The following is a 20,975-nucleotide window of genomic DNA, read 5'->3' as shown; positions in this document are numbered from 1 at the left end:
TTCGAATAAGAGTGGGAGCAGTGCCAATGCACATCAGATTTCCTGGAAGAAACATTTGAAACGATATTCTGGACCCTTCGCCCTCCATCTCAACGTGGAAGCCCGAAGAATCTCCCTTGTGGTCAAGGAGTGACCACCCTGCAGCAGCAGGCACCATCCAGCCCTCGACGTCTACTTAGTTGCAGTTCCCGCCGGAACTCGAGCGACTGAGATCGACGAGATCAAGCCTGCCCAGCTTCTAACAGCCCGATCCACAGTCCCTGCAAAGCTGAGACCCGTGGAGGCGACCGGAAGCGTGGGGCACGCCATCTTGAAGTGACCACGAGACGCTGACCGTGCAGCCCACGAGTGACCCTCGAAGCTGTGCACCGGGGTTTGAGAAGCCCCCACCCTGAGCTACTCCTGAGCCGAAGTTCAGCCCTCCACACTCGACGAGTGCTGCGTGGGGCCCTTTGGCACGATTTGGCTCAACGCGTTGGCCCGGTCACTTGCCAGCTGGCTTGTGGTCCCTGTGCCGACGAACTACCGAAGAAGACTCGTGAATCTGGTTGCTCCAGATCCACACCAGCTCCCCTGAAAAGGAGCCCCGACTCTGACCTTCCTGGTCCGAGTGAGAAGCAATCTTCCGATCCTGCGTGGATTGCTCTTACCAAGGCTTGTTTGCTCCAAACCTGAAGCCGACTGCACCGACGGTGAGAGCCTGCGTGGGACAGATCGTGACCTGCTCCTGGACGTCGCAGATGCCCCAGAGCCCACGTGACAGCGGAGAGAAGCTCCTCGACGACCACCTGATTGCGCCCGACATTGCCTGGTTCCGTCCTGGTTCCACCCTGGTCACTGCTGAGTGACCCAGACTCTGTCCCCTCTGCTTTCAGGTACTCTACAACTTGAGTCCACCCTTGGACTCCACCGGACACTTCGTCTTCACCCTGCCTGCAGCCCTTTCAGCTCCAAGCACCAAGAGCCTGCGTGTCAAAACCCGACGCCACTTCGACCCTGTGCACCCACTTCCTGTGGGTGAGGTAACTTTGCTCCGCCGGTGTTCCCACACTGGTGCACACCTCTAGGGTCTGTGTGTTAAGTTTTGTTCCTCTAGGTTCAGCGGAAGTGTCCTTAAACTTTAACTATTTGACTTTTACGCACCATTGGTTAACATTGGTGCATGCGTGCGCTTTCCGCACATCTCCCGAATCCCGAGGGCCATTCCCGACTTCAGCATTGCTTGTCCTGACTGCTCCCAGCGATTCCCTAGGCCCTAGGCCTAACCACTGTTCGAGTGGCCTCTCTTATACCACTTGTTTAGTATATGGTTTGAGTGGCCCCCCGCCCTCATCCATAATTGTGCAACTTGTATGTTTAAACAGTGCTTTTGATTTAACGCTTGTGCCCCTTTATTCATAAAGAATACTGGGGATTGTTTTTAGTAATAAACACATATATTTTTATAATATATACTTGTGTGGTGTCCTTTCATTTGGTATTACAGGATTGTATGTGGTAAAACAGCTCGCTTAACACGACCTCTTAAGTTAAGCCTTTAGGCTGCTTAGTCCATGCTACCCCTAGGATAGCTTGTCTAATAAGGTTGACTTACAACCAGACACCATAAGGGATTGTTTGGTCAGGTAGTAGGTGGTTCCAGAATTGGAAACATCCCCTACCAGGCCAACTTCTCACATTGGTGAGCAGCGGTGCGGATTTGAGCTTGCTGTTGTTTTACCATTGCAATCTTTATATCAAATTGAAAGATCACATCAAGTACCTCTAGGTACATATAAAATCAAAAGCTTAGCATATTAAGTTCTACTGAACTTAGTAGTTGTAGGTTGAAGGGAGTAGCACACCCCTGACTACAACTCACTAGCAAGGTCCAGTAGGAAAACACTTAGTGTAGGTAAGTGCACCACTTACACCTCACTAGTAACCATGTCTGACACAGGAAAGGCCTCAGGGTCTAGTCCTGTGACTGTTGACCCTACCCAGGCAACTTTTGGATATGACAAACTAACCCGCAGAGACTTGATTGCCTTGTGCAAAGCAAGAGGGTTAAAAAGGGGCAGAAGCCCCACCTGCCTAATCCTGGTAGAAATCCTAGAACAGGATGACTTAGAGAAGGCAAAAGCAGCTTCCCTAGACACAGGAACTGGAGGGAACCCCCCTGCAGTTGATCCCCCTGAAGAGGAGGATGATGATGACTTGGATGAGGACTCAGATGTTGAGGACTTAGAAGTACAGGATCAGGGTAGCCAGGTTCCAGTTGGTAGGCTTAGCCAGGCCAACTTGGACCTACTGGGGAATGGAGAGGGCCAGCACCTCCCCAGAACCCAACATGTGATTCTCCCAGGCAACAGAAGAGTGAGATCTCCCTCAGGGGACTCTCATCTTTCTAGTGCCTCCAGAGAATCAGAGAGAGGCATGAGTGCTTCTCAGAAAGCTGAGCATAGGGCTAGAATGAGGGCTGTCAGACTCCAGATAGAGAGAGAGGAGGTAGCCCTGAGTCAAGCTAAGCTTACCTTAGCTCAAGCTAAACTTGCCTTGGCAAGAGAGCAGAAATTAAGTGGCTTAGATGTCACTGGTGGCAGCAATTTTCCAAGAGAAAAAGACAGGGCCTATGACAATAGAAACCTGACCAAGATTGTGCCCCCCTTTAAAGAAGGGGATGACATCCACAAATGGATGACTGCTCTTGAGAGAGCCTGCATGGTACAGCAGGTTCCTGAGAATCAGTGGGCTGCAATTTTGTGGTACTCCTTTTCTGAGAAAGGGAGGGACAGGCTCCTCACAGTTAGACCTGAGGATGCCAAAAACTACTCTGTTTTGAAGAGTGCTCTCATTGAAGGGTATGGCCTAACCACTGAACAATACAGGTTGTTGTTCAGAGACACCCAGAAAGCACAGACTCAAGACTGGACTGATTTTGTGGAGTGTGCCACTAAGGCTTTGGAGGGTTGGTTACAGGGAAGTAAAGTTTCAGACTATACAGGATTGTACAATCTTATGATGAGAGAACAGATCCTTAATAACTGTACAAACCAGCTGTTGCATCAATACCTTATTGACTCTGATCTGACCTCTCCCCAAGAATTGGGAAAGAAGGCAGACAAATGGGTCAGAACAAGGATTAAGCAGAAACCCCAGAACCAAGGTGGTGACCAGAAGAAAACAGACCAGAAGGGTGGTAATCAGAATCAGAAAGATAAAGAAAAAGACCAGAAGTCTTCAGGCCCCCAAACTAATAGTAAGGAGGGTGGTTCCCAAAATGGTAACAAGAAGAAGAAGAACAAAGGTCCAAAGACACCTTGGTGTAATACCTGCAAATCAGTTTCACACTGGGGCAGTGAGTGCACCAAGGCAAATCCAGTTCCCACCACTACAGCTCCTAAAGCAACTGCAACCCCAAGTACAGTAAGCAGTGGTGGAACACAGTCCAAGGGTGTAGCTGGGTTGACCCTGGGTATTGAAGTAGGATCTGGCCTAGTCAGAGTCCCTACACAGGCAGTTCTCCTGTATGATGTGGACATTGAGTTGCCCACTGCAGTAAGCCCCACTAACCTGGGCAAATACAGGCAGACTCCCTTAATAAATGAGAAACTGGCTCAAGCTTACAGGGACACATGTGCTAGTGTCACCATGGTGACCCCTGGCTTTGTGGACCCTGGACAGATTGTACTAGGAGATAGCTACCTAGTAACCAATGCAAGCAACTCCACTACCTCCCATAGTGTGGCAGTTGTGAACTTCTCCTGGGGAGGGGTTGATGGCCTAAAGAAAGTTGTGGTGAGTGCAGACCTACCAGTAGACTGTCTGTTAGGCAATGACCTTGAAAGCTCAGCATGGTCAGAAGTGGAGTACAGGACTCATGCAGAAATGCTAGGGATTTCAGAGCATGTCCTTGCCATGACAAGGGCTCAGGCTAAGAAGTGCCTTCCTGAACCAGTGGTGGATCTTGAGACAATAGACCAGCCACAACCCAAGAGAAGGAGCAAGAGAGGAAAGGCCTCGCCTTCCACCTTGCCCCAGGTTGAGGATCAGGTTTCAGAGGAAACTGATTCTGCAGTCCAAGAGGAGACTGTCTCTGAGGAGCTTGAATCTGACCAGGTTGAGTTTCTGGGGACAGGGGGACCCTCAAGGGCAGACCTGAGGCAGGCTCAATTAGATTGCCCTTCCCTTGAACCCCTCAGACAGCAGGCTGCTGCTGAGGCTGCTGGGGATGCCCAAGGTACCCATACTGTGTATTGGGATGAGGGACTCCTTTACTCAGAGGCTAGAGCCCCCAAGCCTGGCATGACCAGGAGGTTGGTGATACCTCTGCAGTTTAGGGGATTCCTCCTTACCTTGGCCCATGATATTCCCCTTGCAGGACACTTAGGCCAGAACAAGACGTGGGACAGGCTTGTTCCACACTTTCACTGGCCTCACATGTCAGAGGATGTCAAGGAGTTCTGTCGCTCCTGTGTCACTTGCCAAGCCAGTGGTAAGTCAGGTGGCACAACAAAGGCCCCCCTAATACCACTACCTGTGGTGGGGGTCCCCTTTGAGAGAGTTGGAATTGATATTGTGGGTCCAATGGACCCCCAAACAGCATCTGGGAACAGATTCATACTGGTGGTAGTGGATCATGCCACCAGGTACCCAGAGGCTATTCCCCTAAGGACCACCACAGCACCTGTGGTGGCAAAAGCCCTCATTGCAGTTTTCTCAAGAGTGGGCTTTCCTAAGGAGGTACTATCAGATAGAGGGACAAATTTTATGTCCAGCTATCTAAAAGCAATGTGGAAGGAATGTGGAGTAAACTATAAGTTTACCACCCCATATCATCCACAATGCAATGGGCTTGTGGAGAGATTTAACAAGACCCTTAAAGGCATGATAAAGGGATTACCAGAGAAGCTCAGGCGGAAATGGGACATTCTTTTACCCTGCCTGCTCTTTGCTTACAGAGAGGTCCCACAGAAGGGGGTTGGCTACAGCCCTTTTGAACTTTTGTTTGGCCACCCTGTGAGAGGTCCATTGTGTTTGGTGAAGGAAGGATGGGAGTTACCTCTCAAAAAGCCCAAACTAGACATAGTGGACTATGTACTTGGTCTCCGCTCCAGGATGGCTGAGTACATGGAAAGAGCATCCAAAAACCTGGAGGCCAGCCAAGAATTGCAGAAAGCTTGGCATGACCAAAAGGCTGTGCTGGTAGAGTTCCAACCAGGACAGAAGGTATGGGTACTGGAGCCAGTGGCTCCAGCAGCACTCCAAGACAAATGGAGTGGACCCTATCCTATTATTGAGAAGAAAGGGGAAGTCACCTACTTGGTAGACTTTGGAACACCCAGGAGCCCTCACAGGGTAATCCATGTGAACCGCTTGAAAGCATTTGTGGACAGGGAGGACATGAGCTTGCTCATGGCCACAGATGGGGAACAGGAGGAAGAGAGTGACCCTCTCCCAGACCTGCTTTCTCAGAACCCTGATGATGGTTCAGTTGATGGAGTAGCCTTGGCAGGCAGCCTCACTGACCAGCAACAGAGGGACTGCAGACAAGTTTTGCAGGCTCACAGGCAAATGTTTTCACTCACACCCAGCCAAACTGACTGGTGTACCCATGTTGTGGACACTGGTGACAGTCTGCCTGTCAAGAATAAGATCTACAGGCAACCTGATCATGTCAGGGATTGCATCAAGGCTGAGGTGCAAAAGATGTTGGAGCTTGGAGTGATTGAGCCATCAGAGAGCCCATGGGCCAGCCCAGTAGTCCTGGTGCCAAAACCTCATACCCAAGATGGTAAGAGAGAAATGAGGTTTTGCGTGGATTACAGGGGTCTCAATGCTGTCACTAGGACAGATGCTCACCCCATTCCAAGAGCAGATGAGCTCATTGACAGATTGGCTTCTGCCAAGTTTCTGAGCACATTTGATCTGACAGCTGGCTACTGGCAAATCAGACTAGCTGAGGAGTCAAAAGCCAAAACAGCATTCTCTACCCCTAGTGGACATTATCAGTTTGTGGTAATGCCCTTTGGTTTGAAGAATGCACCTGCCACTTTCCAAAGGTTGGTGAACCAAGTCCTTACTGGGTTGGATGACTTTTGTGCAGCTTATCTAGATGATATTGCTGTCTTTAGCTCCACCTGGGAGGATCACCTGATCCACCTGAAGAAAGTTTTGGAGGCCCTGCAAAAGGCAGGCCTAACTATCAAGGCCACAAAGTGCCAGATAGGGCAGAGTAAGGTTGTATACCTGGGCCACCTAGTAGGTGGAGGCCAGGTTCAGCCACTGGAAAGCAAAATCCAGGCCATACAGGACTGGGCTCCTCCAGTTACCCAGACACAAGTCAGAGCCTTCTTGGGCCTGACTGGGTATTACAGAAAGTTTGTGAAAAACTATGGGTCTATAGTGACACCATTAAATGACTTGACATCCAAGAAGATGCCAAAAAAGGTTCAGTGGACAGTTAGCTGTCAGAAGGCATTTGAAGACCTGAAAAAGGCCATGTGCTCTGCACCTATCCTAAAGAGTCCTGACTACTCCAAACAGTTCATTGTTCAGACAGATGCTTCTGAGTTGGGGGTGGGAGCTGTACTCTCACAACTTAATCAAGATGGTCAAGACCAGCCAATTGCTTTCATTAGCAGGAGGCTAACCCCAAGAGAAAAACGTTGGTCAGCCATTGAGAGGGAGGCCTTTGCTGTGGTTTGGGCATTAAAGAAGTTGAGGTCCTACTTGTTTGGAACTCACTTCCTGGTGCAAACAGACCATAAGCCCCTCTTATGGCTTAATCAGATGAAGGGTGAAAATCCCAAACTGCTCAGGTGGTCCATTTCCCTACAGGGGATGGACTTTACAGTGGAGCACCGCCCAGGGACTGACCATGGTAATGCAGATGGTCTCTCCAGGTACTTCCACTTAGAACATGAAGACTTATCTGGTCAAGGTTAGTTTAATGTCCCTGCGTTTGGGGGGGGGTTGTGTAGGAGAGTAGGGTCTGCTATCCTATGGTCACCCCAAATTTTTGCTTTTTGCTTCACTGGTTTTCGACTACTGAGGCTGTGGGCCTGCTGATCAGACCCCCAGCCTGCTGTTCTCTCACTAAATTAATGACACATGTGCTATAGGCACATACCAATTGGAAATGGACTCCTTGTCAGCCCCTGTAGAATGCACTATAGGTGCACAGGGCACAGGGGCCACTAAGGCCTACCAGGGGCTGCAGCATATCTTTTGCCACCCCTGGCTGGTTCTTAAATTGACACAACTGGCTGATCACTCAGCTGGGGTAAGGTGGTGTACACACCCCTTGCTTAGATATAGTATACCTATGTCTAAACCTATATCTGGACACATGTAAACCTGTGAGCCACTCCTATAGACAGGCCTCACCAATCCTGGAGGCTGGGTGCATGGTTTTTATGTGAGATGGAGCTCTAGCATGAGCTGAGCCTGTCTGCAGCCGTCGGGAACAAATCCCTAAGCTGTTTCAGGATAATGCCATACCATATACTATTAAGTGCCTTATAATCCTCGCGGTTATTTAGCAACTCTGGTTTGGCTTTATCAAAACATGTCGTGTAAGGTGTCATACGCTTTGGAATACCATCCCCTCGCCAGTTCTGGCGACGGGGATGGCATTCCACCCCTCTAGAGGGGTAAGACATGTTACTTCACTTTAATGCGGTTGATTTCTCCAAAGGCCTTAAGATCCACAAAATGGATGCCTCTGCCACAGACAAATGTCTGGACCCCTGGAGCTGACCGAAACCCAGTCAAGGGGGTCCTGGACAAAGGGTTTCCTGTCACAGGAGGGTGTCACCGCCCTCCAGACAGGAGATAGTGTATTGTAGCAGGGAGGTTTGAAAGAAACCAGACACTGCCTGGGGCGCACAAGGCTGCCCCTTGCATAATCCGGCCAAACCGGTTCTGGGGCACTCCAGCCCTCGTGCCAGGGCGGCCTGGATCAAAGGAAGGGGGTGTAACCACCCACTTCCTGGGTCCCACCCATAGGAGGGGACCTAGCAGGTAATCACGCCCACCAGATTCGAATAAGAGTGGGAGCAGTGCCAATGCACATCAGATTTCCTGGAAGAAACATTTGAAACGATATTCTGGACCCTTCGCCCTCCATCTCAACGTGGAAGCCCGAAGAATCTCCCTTGTGGTCAAGGAGTGACCACCCTGCAGCAGCAGGCACCATCCAGCCCTCGACGTCTACTTAGTTGCAGTTCCCGCCGGAACTCGAGCGACTGAGATCGACGAGATCAAGCCTGCCCAGCTTCTAACAGCCCGATCCACAGTCCCTGCAAAGCTGAGACCCGTGGAGGCGACCGGAAGCGTGGGGCACGCCATCTTGAAGTGACCACGAGACGCTGACCGTGCAGCCCACGAGTGACCCTCGAAGCTGTGCACCGGGGTTTGAGAAGCCCCCACCCTGAGCTACTCCTGAGCCGAAGTTCAGCCCTCCACACTCGACGAGTGCTGCGTGGGGCCCTTTGGCACGATTTGGCTCAACGCGTTGGCCCGGTCACTTGCCAGCTGGCTTGTGGTCCCTGTGCCGACGAACTACCGAAGAAGACTCGTGAATCTGGTTGCTCCAGATCCACACCAGCTCCCCTGAAAAGGAGCCCCGACTCTGACCTTCCTGGTCCGAGTGAGAAGCAATCTTCCGATCCTGCGTGGATTGCTCTTACCAAGGCTTGTTTGCTCCAAACCTGAAGCCGACTGCACCGACGGTGAGAGCCTGCGTGGGACAGATCGTGACCTGCTCCTGGACGTCGCAGATGCCCCAGAGCCCACGTGACAGCGGAGAGAAGCTCCTCGACGACCACCTGATTGCGCCCGACATTGCCTGGTTCCGTCCTGGTTCCACCCTGGTCACTGCTGAGTGACCCAGACTCTGTCCCCTCTGCTTTCAGGTACTCTACAACTTGAGTCCACCCTTGGACTCCACCGGACACTTCGTCTTCACCCTGCCTGCAGCCCTTTCAGCTCCAAGCACCAAGAGCCTGCGTGTCAAAACCCGACGCCACTTCGACCCTGTGCACCCACTTCCTGTGGGTGAGGTAACTTTGCTCCGCCGGTGTTCCCACACTGGTGCACACCTCTAGGGTCTGTGTGTTAAGTTTTGTTCCTCTAGGTTCAGCGGAAGTGTCCTTAAACTTTAACTATTTGACTTTTACGCACCATTGGTTAACATTGGTGCATGCGTGCGCTTTCCGCACATCTCCCGAATCCCGAGGGCCATTCCCGACTTCAGCATTGCTTGTCCTGACTGCTCCCAGCGATTCCCTAGGCCCTAGGCCTAACCACTGTTCGAGTGGCCTCTCTTATACCACTTGTTTAGTATATGGTTTGAGTGGCCCCCCGCCCTCATCCATAATTGTGCAACTTGTATGTTTAAACAGTGCTTTTGATTTAACGCTTGTGCCCCTTTATTCATAAAGAATACTGGGGATTGTTTTTAGTAATAAACACATATATTTTTATAATATATACTTGTGTGGTGTCCTTTCATTTGGTATTACAGGATTGTATGTGGTAAAACAGCTCGCTTAACACGACCTCTTAAGTTAAGCCTTTAGGCTGCTTAGTCCATGCTACCCCTAGGATAGCTTGTCTAATAAGGTTGACTTACAACCAGACACCATAAGGGATTGTTTGGTCAGGTAGTAGGTGGTTCCAGAATTGGAAACATCCCCTACCAGGCCAACTTCTCACAGTAGTGTAGTGGTGTTTGTGTAGTGTAGGGGCTCGTGCTGTGGTAGTATTCTAGAGTAGTGCATTGGTGTTTGGGTAGTGTAGGAGGTCGTGCTGGGGTAGATTTAATGTTTACGGTAGTGCAATGGTGTTTGAGTAGTGTACAGGGTAGTGCTTGGGTTGTGTTTTATGGTTTAGGGTAGTACAGTGGTGAATGGATAGTGTATGTGGATGTGCTGAAGGTAGATTGAGGGTTTAGGGTATTGCAGTGGTGTTTGTGTAGTTTAGGGAATCGTGCTGGGGGTAGTGTCACTGCAAAAGTATATGTCTGCAAACACATCAACCAACCAAATCATTCTCTTTCAATTTTCCCAAATGGACACTGCTCACAGTGTGATTCTCGACAAATAACAGTGCGTCTTATAAATGGAGTGTACAGATACTGACTGGGGAAATGTAGGCCTGAAACAAAACTGTGAAGGTGGTTAGACAACCACTTGCATAGTGCATAGGAGTTTCAAGCACTGCGTGCCCTAAAGCCTGTCTCACTGCAACAGTACATGTACTTATTTGACTGCAAACACATCAAGTATAAATTCCACATATTTCATAACTGCATTTTACTATTAAAGCTAAGCTCATTTTGGAAACACATAAGCAATAACTATTTTCTAATTGTACCAAAATGTGAGAACATAATACGTTTTTAATCAATTACATGTCAGGAAGCACATGAAGTACCAAAATGCTTCTCTCAGAGTGATTCCTAAATGCACACAGACTCACTGTGTGATTCTAAACAAGCAACTCTATCCCTTGCATTTTACTAAAACACATTTACTAGTCTACAATAGTTTAGGTGACTGTACACATTGCACAAAATGTTCTACTACACATTAGTATAGAGTGCTTCTTTCAGAACGATTCCTAAATGCACACAAGACTCACTCTGTGATTCTAGACAAACAACACTATCCCTTGCATTTTACCAAAACACATTTCATAGTCTAGAATTAGTACTGCATTTTAGTGTTGCCGGAGCTGGAGCCGAAGGTACGCAGAAAACAAGGGAAATCACACAGACCTAGGTTTACCAAATGTAGACATTAAATGGATTGGACAGAGAGGGTTGAAGTGGCACCAATTGATGCCATTGGTTAAATCCTTTTTGCATCTCCAACACCCTGACCTCATAATTGTGCACTGTGGTGGCAATGACCTAGGCACTTTAACTGGGGTAGGTCTGAAAATGCTTATGAAGGACACCTTTCCCCAAAACTGCCTTTGCCCATTCTAACATATGCCAAAGGCAGAAATGGAACTGGTCCAATCAATTTTGTCCACAGATTGAGAAAGCTAGGAAACATGTGAATAAATCTGTTTCTGCTTTTCTTCAAGACTATAGATAGGGTTCCATTTACCACAACAATCTGCGTTTCAATATGGATGGCATCTATAGGAGAGATAGTGTACATTTTACAGATGGGAGTCTTCCTCTTGAACTTTAGACTCTGCATACGTACTTACTTGTATACTTGTAGGTACCAAAATCTTGCAATAAACACAAGGGCTCTTTTTAGAGCCACCTAAGAACTAAACACATAAATTTGAAGTATATCTGAAGTAGTCACACCCAACGCGTTAGAGTTGTGCACCCAACGCGTAGGATTTGTGCACCAAACACCCCAGGATACTGCAGGAGCTGCCCTGGGGGGTGGTGGCCCCCAGGACCCTCGAGGACTCCAGGAGGGGGGCCATGCAGCCCCCCTCCCACAATACACAAAGCCCCGGGGGTGGTGCTCCCAGAGGCTTGAGGAACCGTTGAGCCCCCCACAAATTATACTGGGAGGGACTTTTGACCCCCTCCCAACAATGTATTTTGTAACGCCTAGGGTGGGGGTCCCCAGGGCTAGGGGGCCCCTCTGGGGCCCATTTACATTTATTAATTTTGCCCCCAGGATTTGTCCCCCCGGGGGCTAATTATAAAAGAATATCTGTTTCATTTAATTTTTTTTTTTTACGGCAGAATCCGCGCACCCTACACGCACCTGCCGGGTCTTATAAATAAAAAAAAGACCCTACCCTACCCCCTTTCTATGTTTTGCACACATATTCCACTGACTTCTTCAGCCTAGCTCCTGCCGAGGCACAAAATGGCTGCCAACAGTTCCTAGTTTCGAATGTTGACAACCACTTGACAGCCAATTAGCATTCAGCGCGTGATCGTAAGGGTGCGCTTATGGTACGATGATGATGCGTGCAGACTCCGCGGATCCCCGTGCCCATAGATATTAACATCATTTTAACTGTGATTTTCTCAGGAACTACTTAACAGATTGACACCATTTAAGCAAAATGCACAAGACTGAACTGAGGACTACCGCTTTGCCAAATTTGGCGTAATTCTGTTCAGCCGTTTGGGCTGTAGCTGTGGCTAAAGGTCCTATGGGAAATTGCATGAGGAAAACACGTTTTGGGACCCCCCTTATTTCTCAGCATTCACTTGACGAATCACTGTGAAACTTTCTGGATAGGAGCAGACCAGAGATGGCCGAAAGTTCGTAAAAGTTCGCTAAGATTCATCAATGGGCGCCAAAGTTATTAGAAATAGAATGTTGCAGATTTCCTATGCATAATAGGACCTAATTATAACTACCTAAGCTTCAAAGCTTGGGAACCGGGTTCGAGTCTTGGCATCGACACTCAACATCCTGTGATTCTGGGCAAATCTCTTAATCTCCCCGTGCCTAAATTAATGTGCCCTTCTGTAACAAAACAGGTGCTCTTGTTAAAGTGCTTTGATACCCAATGTCTCCTGTCTAGTACATCCAGTAGTTTATATATATGTTGGACTTGGCCCTTTTTGGCAGGTTCACCCCAAAACCTTTTGCATTTTCCTAGCCTTTTTCTGTAACATGATGTTGGTGATTTTAGGCCTCTGAACACTTTAGCACTGTGGTCCAGTGTAAAGTGTGTGCGCTCTCTCTGTTACATTGGTATGGTTGGTCTGCCCTCCCATAGGAGTGCATGGGGGATACGTTTGTCCATGGTAATTCCTGGTATGCGAGGAGTGCAGGGTCGAATTTAGTATGTATGAACTCGTGAGGATAAATGCTGCGCAATGGTGTGCGCAGATTTATGGTGACTGGTGGAGAAATGCCACTTTTAGAAGTTGGCATTTCTGTGTGCTGTGTGTCTGCCTGCCTGATGTGAATTGTATGTCTGGCTTGTGAGTGACAGGAGCTGAGAGGTGTGGGTGGCTCCAGGAGGGGCAGGGTGAGTCAGCTATGCTGAATGGGACACCTGGGCTAAGAGTAGTGAGAGGGGTAATCCTCTGACTCTCAATAGGACTGTGCCCAGGCTGTACAATGCTGGCTCTGCCCCCTGTGGTGCGTCTGATCACTGAGCCCCCACCTGACAAAGGAGAAGAGAAGCTTTGAAAACAAAGTACTCCAAATCCCTCCTTAACCTTTTCTGACTGGTATCCCAAGCCCTGTGCTGTGACACAAAGGGAAATGTTGATATAAATATAGGGGAGGTGACTCCATGAAAATGTTCAGTCTTTGTGCGCTGTTCCTACTGGGGGCGCGCTGCTGCTGGGGCCTGGGGGGCTACCATGAGGGTTTGCCTCCCTGGGCCCTGCCTTGACCCCTGAACCTGGGAGACCTGCATTACCCTTTTCATCTCTGAGAACATTTTGCTGGCACTTATTCTTTTTCCAGGACTCAGGACCTTTTGCTGTCTTCTGTGTCCTGGAAGCACTTATCCTACCTTTTCCCCAAAGGAGAGGGAGAGCCTGGGGGCTGTGCAATGCTGAGCTGTGGCCCTTGGTGAGGGAATCCCCATTGTAGGGATTCCTCTGTTATGCCTTAATTGCGGTTGCCCACCCTGCTCATTTTTTATATCTAAAGCGCTGGTGCCCAGCCAGCTGTGATGCTGCATTTTTGCTTTAATTTATTTGGCTGGTGCCCACCCCGCATTATGGTGCCCACCCCGTGTTTCACCGCCGCGGCCTGTGCCGCTTTTGAAACTTCTCCGGGCCGCTGTCAGGACCTGGAAGACGGCCCAGCTTTTAGGCGGGGTGGCAGGCAGGAAGGAACCGCCGGTGAGAATGTCCAGTGAAGTGGTGGGGCTCCCGTGTGTGAGGGAGAGCCCTGCAGGTTGCAGCTGGAGGAGAGTGAGGTGGAGGGGGCCCGAGGCAGATTGTCAGTACCTGCCCCCGCCACATGAGACTCCGCGCCATAAGAGGAGACAGCGTGAAGCTGCCACTGAGTTCCAGTGAGTGGGGGCTCATGACACGCGGTGTGGTGCCAGTGAGGCCACCGTGACTGTTTCCTTGAGTGGACCCGCTGTTGCTGGCCGCTCCAACGTTGGGGCCAATGTTGGGGCCAATTTAATTGAAAAGCCCAGTGGGGCCCGAGGGCACAGATATGCCAGGGCCCCTTCAGTTTATTTACCCCAGCTGCCCCATTTGCAGAGGGCAGCTGCACTGATGGAGATTTGTGCACAGAGCTCGAGTGAGGCCCGAGGGTACAGTTGTGCCAGTGCCTATTTGTGTATTCACAGCTGCCCCACAAGACAGAGGGCAGCTGTAACGTTTTGGGCACATTTGCTTAAGAGGGCACAGTGGTGCCAGGCTTCACTTGATATGCACAGCTGCCCAGAAAGTAGTGGGCAGCTGCAACGTTTAGGCCATTAATTTTTTAGGGGGGTACAAAAGGGGGTGGTGATGGACGGAGCATCTGAACCAATCAAACACTCACACCCAGTCAAAAGATATGGGTTTGACCCATGCCACTGAAATCAAGCTATCCAGGCTGATGAGGGCTGAAAGCCCAAAAACGGTCCTTGGATGCTTGTTTCCAGTCCAGGGAGGACCTGGCTTGGCAGTTCGGGCTGGACTGTTCCCATGGGGCACAGGGTCAAGCCTGATTTGCATATGGCTGGGTTCAAACTGGAAAGGCATGGTGAGCAAAAAAACTATGGATTTAGGCCCAGATCTCTGTACTGGGGTGAATGTATGACATTGTTTTGCATTCTGTCCATTACCTGTTGTTTTTGCTTTTGTCACCCCGAGTGGGACGTGTATGCTCAGACGCGAGTCCCGTGCTCTCCATGCCGCTGGAATCAAGCTATCCAGGCTGATGAGGGCTGAAAGCCCGAAACCGGTCCTTGGATGCTTGTTTCCAGTCCAGGGAGGACCTGGCTTGGCAGTTCAGGCTGGACTGTTCCCATGGGGCACAGGGTCAAGACTGATTTGCATATGGCTGGGTTCAAACTGGAAAGGCATGGTGAGCAAAAAAACGATGGATTTAGGCCCAGATCTCTGTACTGGGGTGAATGTATGACGTTGTTCTGCATTCTGTCCATCATCTGTTGTTTTTGCATTACTTTTTGGGGGCATGGTGAGAGAGAGGAGGGAGGTGTACTCCTGCCCCAGCGTCATGACACACTTTTGGATACTGCTGCAGTGGCAGCGCGCCCTGACTTTTGGACATAGGGCGTTTAAGCCCCTTTGAAAAGGCCAATTGGCCAGGGGTTTATAGGGCACCAGGCCCTAATGTGATTTATGTGGTGCTAGGAAATATGATTTATATAGTATGATTTACGCACCCTGTTTTATGCCTCTAATGTGGTTTTATGACTATGATGTATTGTTTACTGTGTTTTTGTTTGAGTAATTCTCTACTGTGGTTTATGCTAGTGAGATTATTTCCTAATGTGGGTTATACTTAGGAGGTTATGGTCTAATGTGTTTAGGTTTATGAGGTTGGCATACAATAGATTTGGTGCCTAATGTGATACTGTGCATAAGGTGGCTTATGTTACAGGATGATGCTGAGTACAGTGGTTACCAGTGATTTCTGGTTGTACGTTTATGATATGTTTTACTTTTACTAAGTTCACTTTCTGATGGTTCTGGCAGTGGTCCAGTTGGCCCTGTCAGGTGTATATAATCCCTTATATGTATGACCTAGTGCCAGGTGGCACAATGTATATTATGTGAGTACTATTCTAATGTGTTTATGACAATACAATCACTATTTTCTATAAAAACCTTGTGTGGAGTTCCTTTTGTAGTGTGCCTAGTGGGTTGCTGCTGTGTGAGTGTGTTGCGCAAACGCTTTCCTCATTGCCTCTGGGATAAGCCTGACTGCTCGTGCCAAGCTACCAAGGGGGTGAGCAGGGGTTATCTTCAGTGTGTAACTCCCTTGCCCTGACTACAGTGGTGGTTTCTGCCTGGCTTAGGCGCAAGCCTTAGCAATCTGAAATCCCATTTCTAAAAATACATATATATGTATATTTGATGAATTTGTAGTTTCCTTGAATAAAAATTGGTGAATTCTATTGGAGTGCCTACATCATTCTTCATCATCATTACATAAATATGATTATAGATATTTTCAAACAATATTAAGAAAAGTATTGAAGTCTGGAAGTAATAGATATACTGTTCCCAGCAGGAGGGAAAACATTGGAGTATGAAGGGGTGTAATTTACTATTCCCCTCCATTCTGTGCAATAGTAGGGAAAGTGTTGGGATTCAGAGGGATTACATTTGTCTTTTCCCACTCATGTTTGTGCAACAGTATGGAAAGCATTGACATTGGGGTGGGTACAATTACTATTCTCACTCCTGTCTCGACAACTGTGGGGGGAGGGTTAGACATTGGAGAGGTAAGATTTACAATTCCTACTCAAGTCTGTGCAACAGCTGAGAAAGAGTTGGACTTCAGAGGGATAACCTTTGCTATTCCCACTCTAATCTGTGCAACAGTAAGGTGAGCTTTGGGCTTCGGTGGGGTTACATTTACTATTCATACTCCATTCTGTGCAATATTAGGGAAAGTATTTCACTTGAAACAAATAACATATTTGAATAACCCTATCAGTTTGCAATAAATATAAAACTCTAAATATGAACATTATTAAATTGCCAAATGAAAACATATATTTATTTAAAAAAAACAATTTAAATGATTATTAGACAATTTAATAATTAGTCATCGATTAAAAATGTAATTATCAATTATTTATTAACTTTGAGAACTATACCCCCCACAAAACTAGCATCCCACGCTCAAAACATAACTAAACAAATAAGCATAACACAATTAACATAACTAATAGCAAATTACATAAAGTAATAGATAGTTAACTAAATATTACTTAATTAACATCCCACACTATATCCTTACAAACCCAACAGTGCACACAATAAATACACAAATTAAATAATTAATAATCAATTAAATAATTCATAATGTAATAATAATGAATTGGTAAATAATGATTACTTAATAGCCTCCCCACTCTATACCCCTACAAACCCAGCAACCCTCACCTATATATATACAACTATAAAATATATATTTATTGCACAAATTACTAATATATACATATTTATTGTGACGCTCAACATTGCTTGCTATTTAACATATTTATCATGGCTTAATCTGTAACAATATTAAAATTCAATAAAACAGATTCACATAAAATACTTACATAATTATGAATCAATTAATTATTAATTAATCATTACTTAGTTACATTCTCACCCGATATACCAACAAAACCAACAGCCCACATCTAATATATAATTAAAACATATAAATATTACACAATTTACAGATTGAATAATCAATTAAATAATTAGTAATATATTAAATTGGTAATTATTAATGACATTTGCCTCAATTAACTTTACACCCTATTTTCTTACAAAACAGGAACCAGCTAAACATATGACTTAAAAATATAATTATTGCACAATTACTTAATGAACGCTCAATCAAATATTTGACATTGAATCAATAATTAATTTTTTATGTGTTATACCTAAATAATTCCTCTAAAACTGAGCAACCTACTATGACACTATAAATTACTAAAATAAGTTAAAGATTATAAATCACATAAAATTACAAATGATATTCAACAATATTATTAACAATTATACAAATAATAATGATACCCATTTAATATATGAGCTAAAACACATAGAAATAATTAAAACACAATACTTTTTACAAATATATTATTGAAAATTATAGTAACAGCAATATTTTTGATAACTGTAATATTTACTGAAACAACATTTATATCTTGAAAATGATATTTTTGCATCACAATATTTTTCTAGCACAATTTGTGTTCTAATTTTTCTGTAACATGATATTTAAAACTCAACATTTTGTCCGTGTACCATCCAGAAAATGGCAGTTCGAGATACAGATCAAAGTGTGCCCATCTTTGAGATCTGCTTCTGAATTTTTTTGTAGAGGTAAGGTCTGACCAATTTTCTGGTAGGTTTATGCTTCCTCCAGGGCTAGGGAGTTATTAATAAGGATGGTCTAGAGGAAGTAAATAAAGGGATGTGTTAATACGTTTTATTGGGTTCAGGAGTTGGAAGTGGGTTTAATCTTCACCTTGGTATGCATAAATTTCGAATAGAGGATTTATTTAATTTTCAGATCTGATTTCAGAAGTGTGCCAAATTATGACTGGTTAAGTATCTGAGGACATTTTCAGAGCTGTTGATTGCTCTTTCTGACAGAGGTGTCACTGATTTAGTTATGTGTTCCTTGACACTTGCAAATATATTTATTTTTGATATTTTTCTACACATTCATTTTCCCTCATAATAAAAAAATGCTTTTTAAAAGTGTGTTTTCTGTTCTTGTTCACACTTACTGTATAATGCTTAAAGTTTAGTCTACAAAGGGATTTTGATTATTTTGTTCAGATTGCTTGAGAACCGTTTGTTGAATTTCTTAATTGTTTTGCCTCTTCAGTTTGGAGGGTATCAATACTTTTATGATCTCGGTCATTGTTTCTTGTATTGGCCATGTGAATGTTTATCCCAGGTTCACTGTTGTCATGCTGTGGTAGAAAGAGGCATTAGAAGCAAGGATATGGATGGCTTTGACCCATCATAATGTTTGTTTTGGTTGTCACCATTTTAGAAAGGAGGAAGGAGAAAGGAATTAAATGGTGGTCTGACAAATCTACTATGATCAGGGCCTCAGATTTCAAAGTACCGTTCTTGAAAAATATAAGACCAAGCTAATATCAGAGTTACTGAGGAGCAACGTTGAGTAGGAGTTACATGTAGTGTTTATTGATGGTGAAGGGAAAAAGTGCTCCCACATAATGCCTTCAGATATAAGTAATGTGGAGAAAAGAAGCACTGACTATAAATGTATCTGACAACGACCACAATTCCCAAAACATGCATTTTATTACCATCGCCTAGGTTTTGGAATCTCTCAGAAATACTTCCACTAAATGTACACAGTGTTCTTGTTTGTCTAGCAAACAACTAATTCCAGAAAGCAAAACAGATGCAAGACGGTGGAAGTTGAATGACATCTGTATTGCCATATGGTTCATTATAACCCAGTGCAAAATGTTTACCTTTGCGCTTTTTAATTATTTGAGTGTATAATATTGTGCTAATGAATTGTTTTTTAATGCTGTATTGTAATAATGTCATATTGCTGATGTGTTCTGTGATTATGAAAAACTTGTTTTAAACTGTCCAATAATTGTGTACTAAAGTAAAAGACATTTTTAAGAATAAATGTTGTAAAATTTAAAAAAAATTCATGTGTGGATAGATTGCAACGTATGTAGCTCACTACTCATATAAAAACACATGCGAATGTGTATGAGAATACTAGTGTGTAAGCCAAGGGAAAATCTCTTTTTTACTGTTTGAAGTACTCCAATCCCCTGGTACATAAGGGGTCTCTCTCAATAATTAAAGCATCATAAGAGGTTGCTGCAGAGAAGTGTGTGATACAAAGTGAGGAGCACAGACGGAGGGGGCGGCCATCTTGAAAACATCTATTTGTTTTTATAAAACTGGCTATAATATGATCATCTTCACATTACAAAGCATGTGTCAGTCAACAAATAAAAGCATGCTACTCATGGTGTATCTCTTTGCTTTCAGTGACACATGGACTGAGAAGAAACACATGTTACAAAATAAAGTCAAAACAGTTCTCAAACATGATAGCACAAACAGAAACCCTCTGTCTCCCGTCATCTACCCCCAGGCTGACTGTCTGGTTTTGGCACACTATTTGGAGCACTTTGTCACAGACGAGAAGTCCTACTGTGAAGCTCTGAAAAATGTCTCCTCACTGTTAAAGACCGGAGGACATCTGATAATGAGTGCCTGCCTCGAAGCAACGTTTTTCATGTGCGGAGACTTCAAGTTTCCTATTTTCTGCCTGTATGAGGGTTTTCTGAAGGATGCACTCAAGGGGGCTGGGTATGTCATCCTGGAAGATTATATTTATCATCGTGTAGCAGAAAGTCAGTATGATATATTAGATCATAAATATGTTGTTGTTTTAAAAGCACGTAAAGAAAGAGAACTGTAGCCTGCAAATGAAATGGAGAACACTGCCAGGAAGCAAACTAGTGAAAAAGTGATATCGGACGAGCATCAAATTCCTACCTTAGCAGTTTATGTATAGTAGTATTAATGAGTAGTAGATACATAAATGTGAGTAGTTGTAGTAGTAGCGAGTAGTTGATGCATACACATGAGTAGTTGTCGTAGTAGTGAGTATTTCATGCATACATGTAAGTAGTTGTAGTAACAGTGAGTAGTTGATGCATAAATGGGAGTAGTTATAGTAGTAATGAGTAGCTGATTCATATAGTCAGTCAATAAAGAGTGCTGTCATTGTACCTCCTGGTTATGACTTTCTTGTTGTGAATTCAATACTTCAAATGTTTTATTTTGAAATGACAAGTTATATGTAAGTACTGCTACAATAAATTAGAGGATAGTAAAATGCCTGCTAGAGCTGTGCTTAACAAGTTAAAACTGGTTTCCATTCCAGAAGCACTTTAAGGTTTAACTATTTATGAGCCTATTCTTATGCAAACTATACATCCATGTCAGGCTATAGTAGATATGGAGCCAAAGACAGGCAAGTTACCCCATCAGAGCTGTGAAAGTGTCTAAAAGGCAGAGTAGTGTATTTGCATTATATGTCAAGAAAAACATTGAAATGTAAGGGGTTAATAGAGATTTAGAGGAAGGAATAGTAATTCTTGTAAATGGTGTGCCTACCAAGAACAAGATATAGCAGGTGTTGAGAGATTTTACCAAAGTTAGAAAAGCATCTTTATATCCAGTACAAAACAATGTTTACTATAGAAATGTGGAAAGCCTGCAAGATATCACACATATGGAAGATCAGACATTTCCACCAACAGCAGAAATGTATGACCATTATAGCATCTACCCTTTGCATTCTAAGGAGGTTATTGAT

At 45.3% G+C, this 20,975-nt stretch overlaps 1 protein-coding gene across 1 annotated transcript in view; it reads left to right on the top strand.

The window, feature by feature from the left end:
* Positions 1-20,371, top strand: part of LOC144752066 (nicotinamide N-methyltransferase-like) — a 128,025-nt gene extending 107,654 nt beyond the window's left edge. Inside the window, exon 3 of the mRNA XM_078640017.1 lies at positions 19,637-20,371. Within this exon, the coding sequence (XP_078496143.1) occupies positions 19,637-20,072 (436 nt within the window). The 3' untranslated portion in view covers positions 20,073-20,371. The remainder of the gene's footprint in view (positions 1-19,636) is intronic.
* The last annotated feature ends 604 nt before the right edge of the window (positions 20,372-20,975 follow it).

The sequence above is a fragment of the Lissotriton helveticus genome, chromosome 4_2 (assembly GCF_964261635.1).
Source record: "Lissotriton helveticus chromosome 4_2, aLisHel1.1, whole genome shotgun sequence".
In the NCBI taxonomy this organism is placed as follows: Eukaryota; Metazoa; Chordata; class Amphibia; order Caudata; family Salamandridae; genus Lissotriton; species Lissotriton helveticus.
Note: the sequence above shows the minus strand (reverse complement) of the source record. Positions and strands in the feature narration are given on the sequence as shown.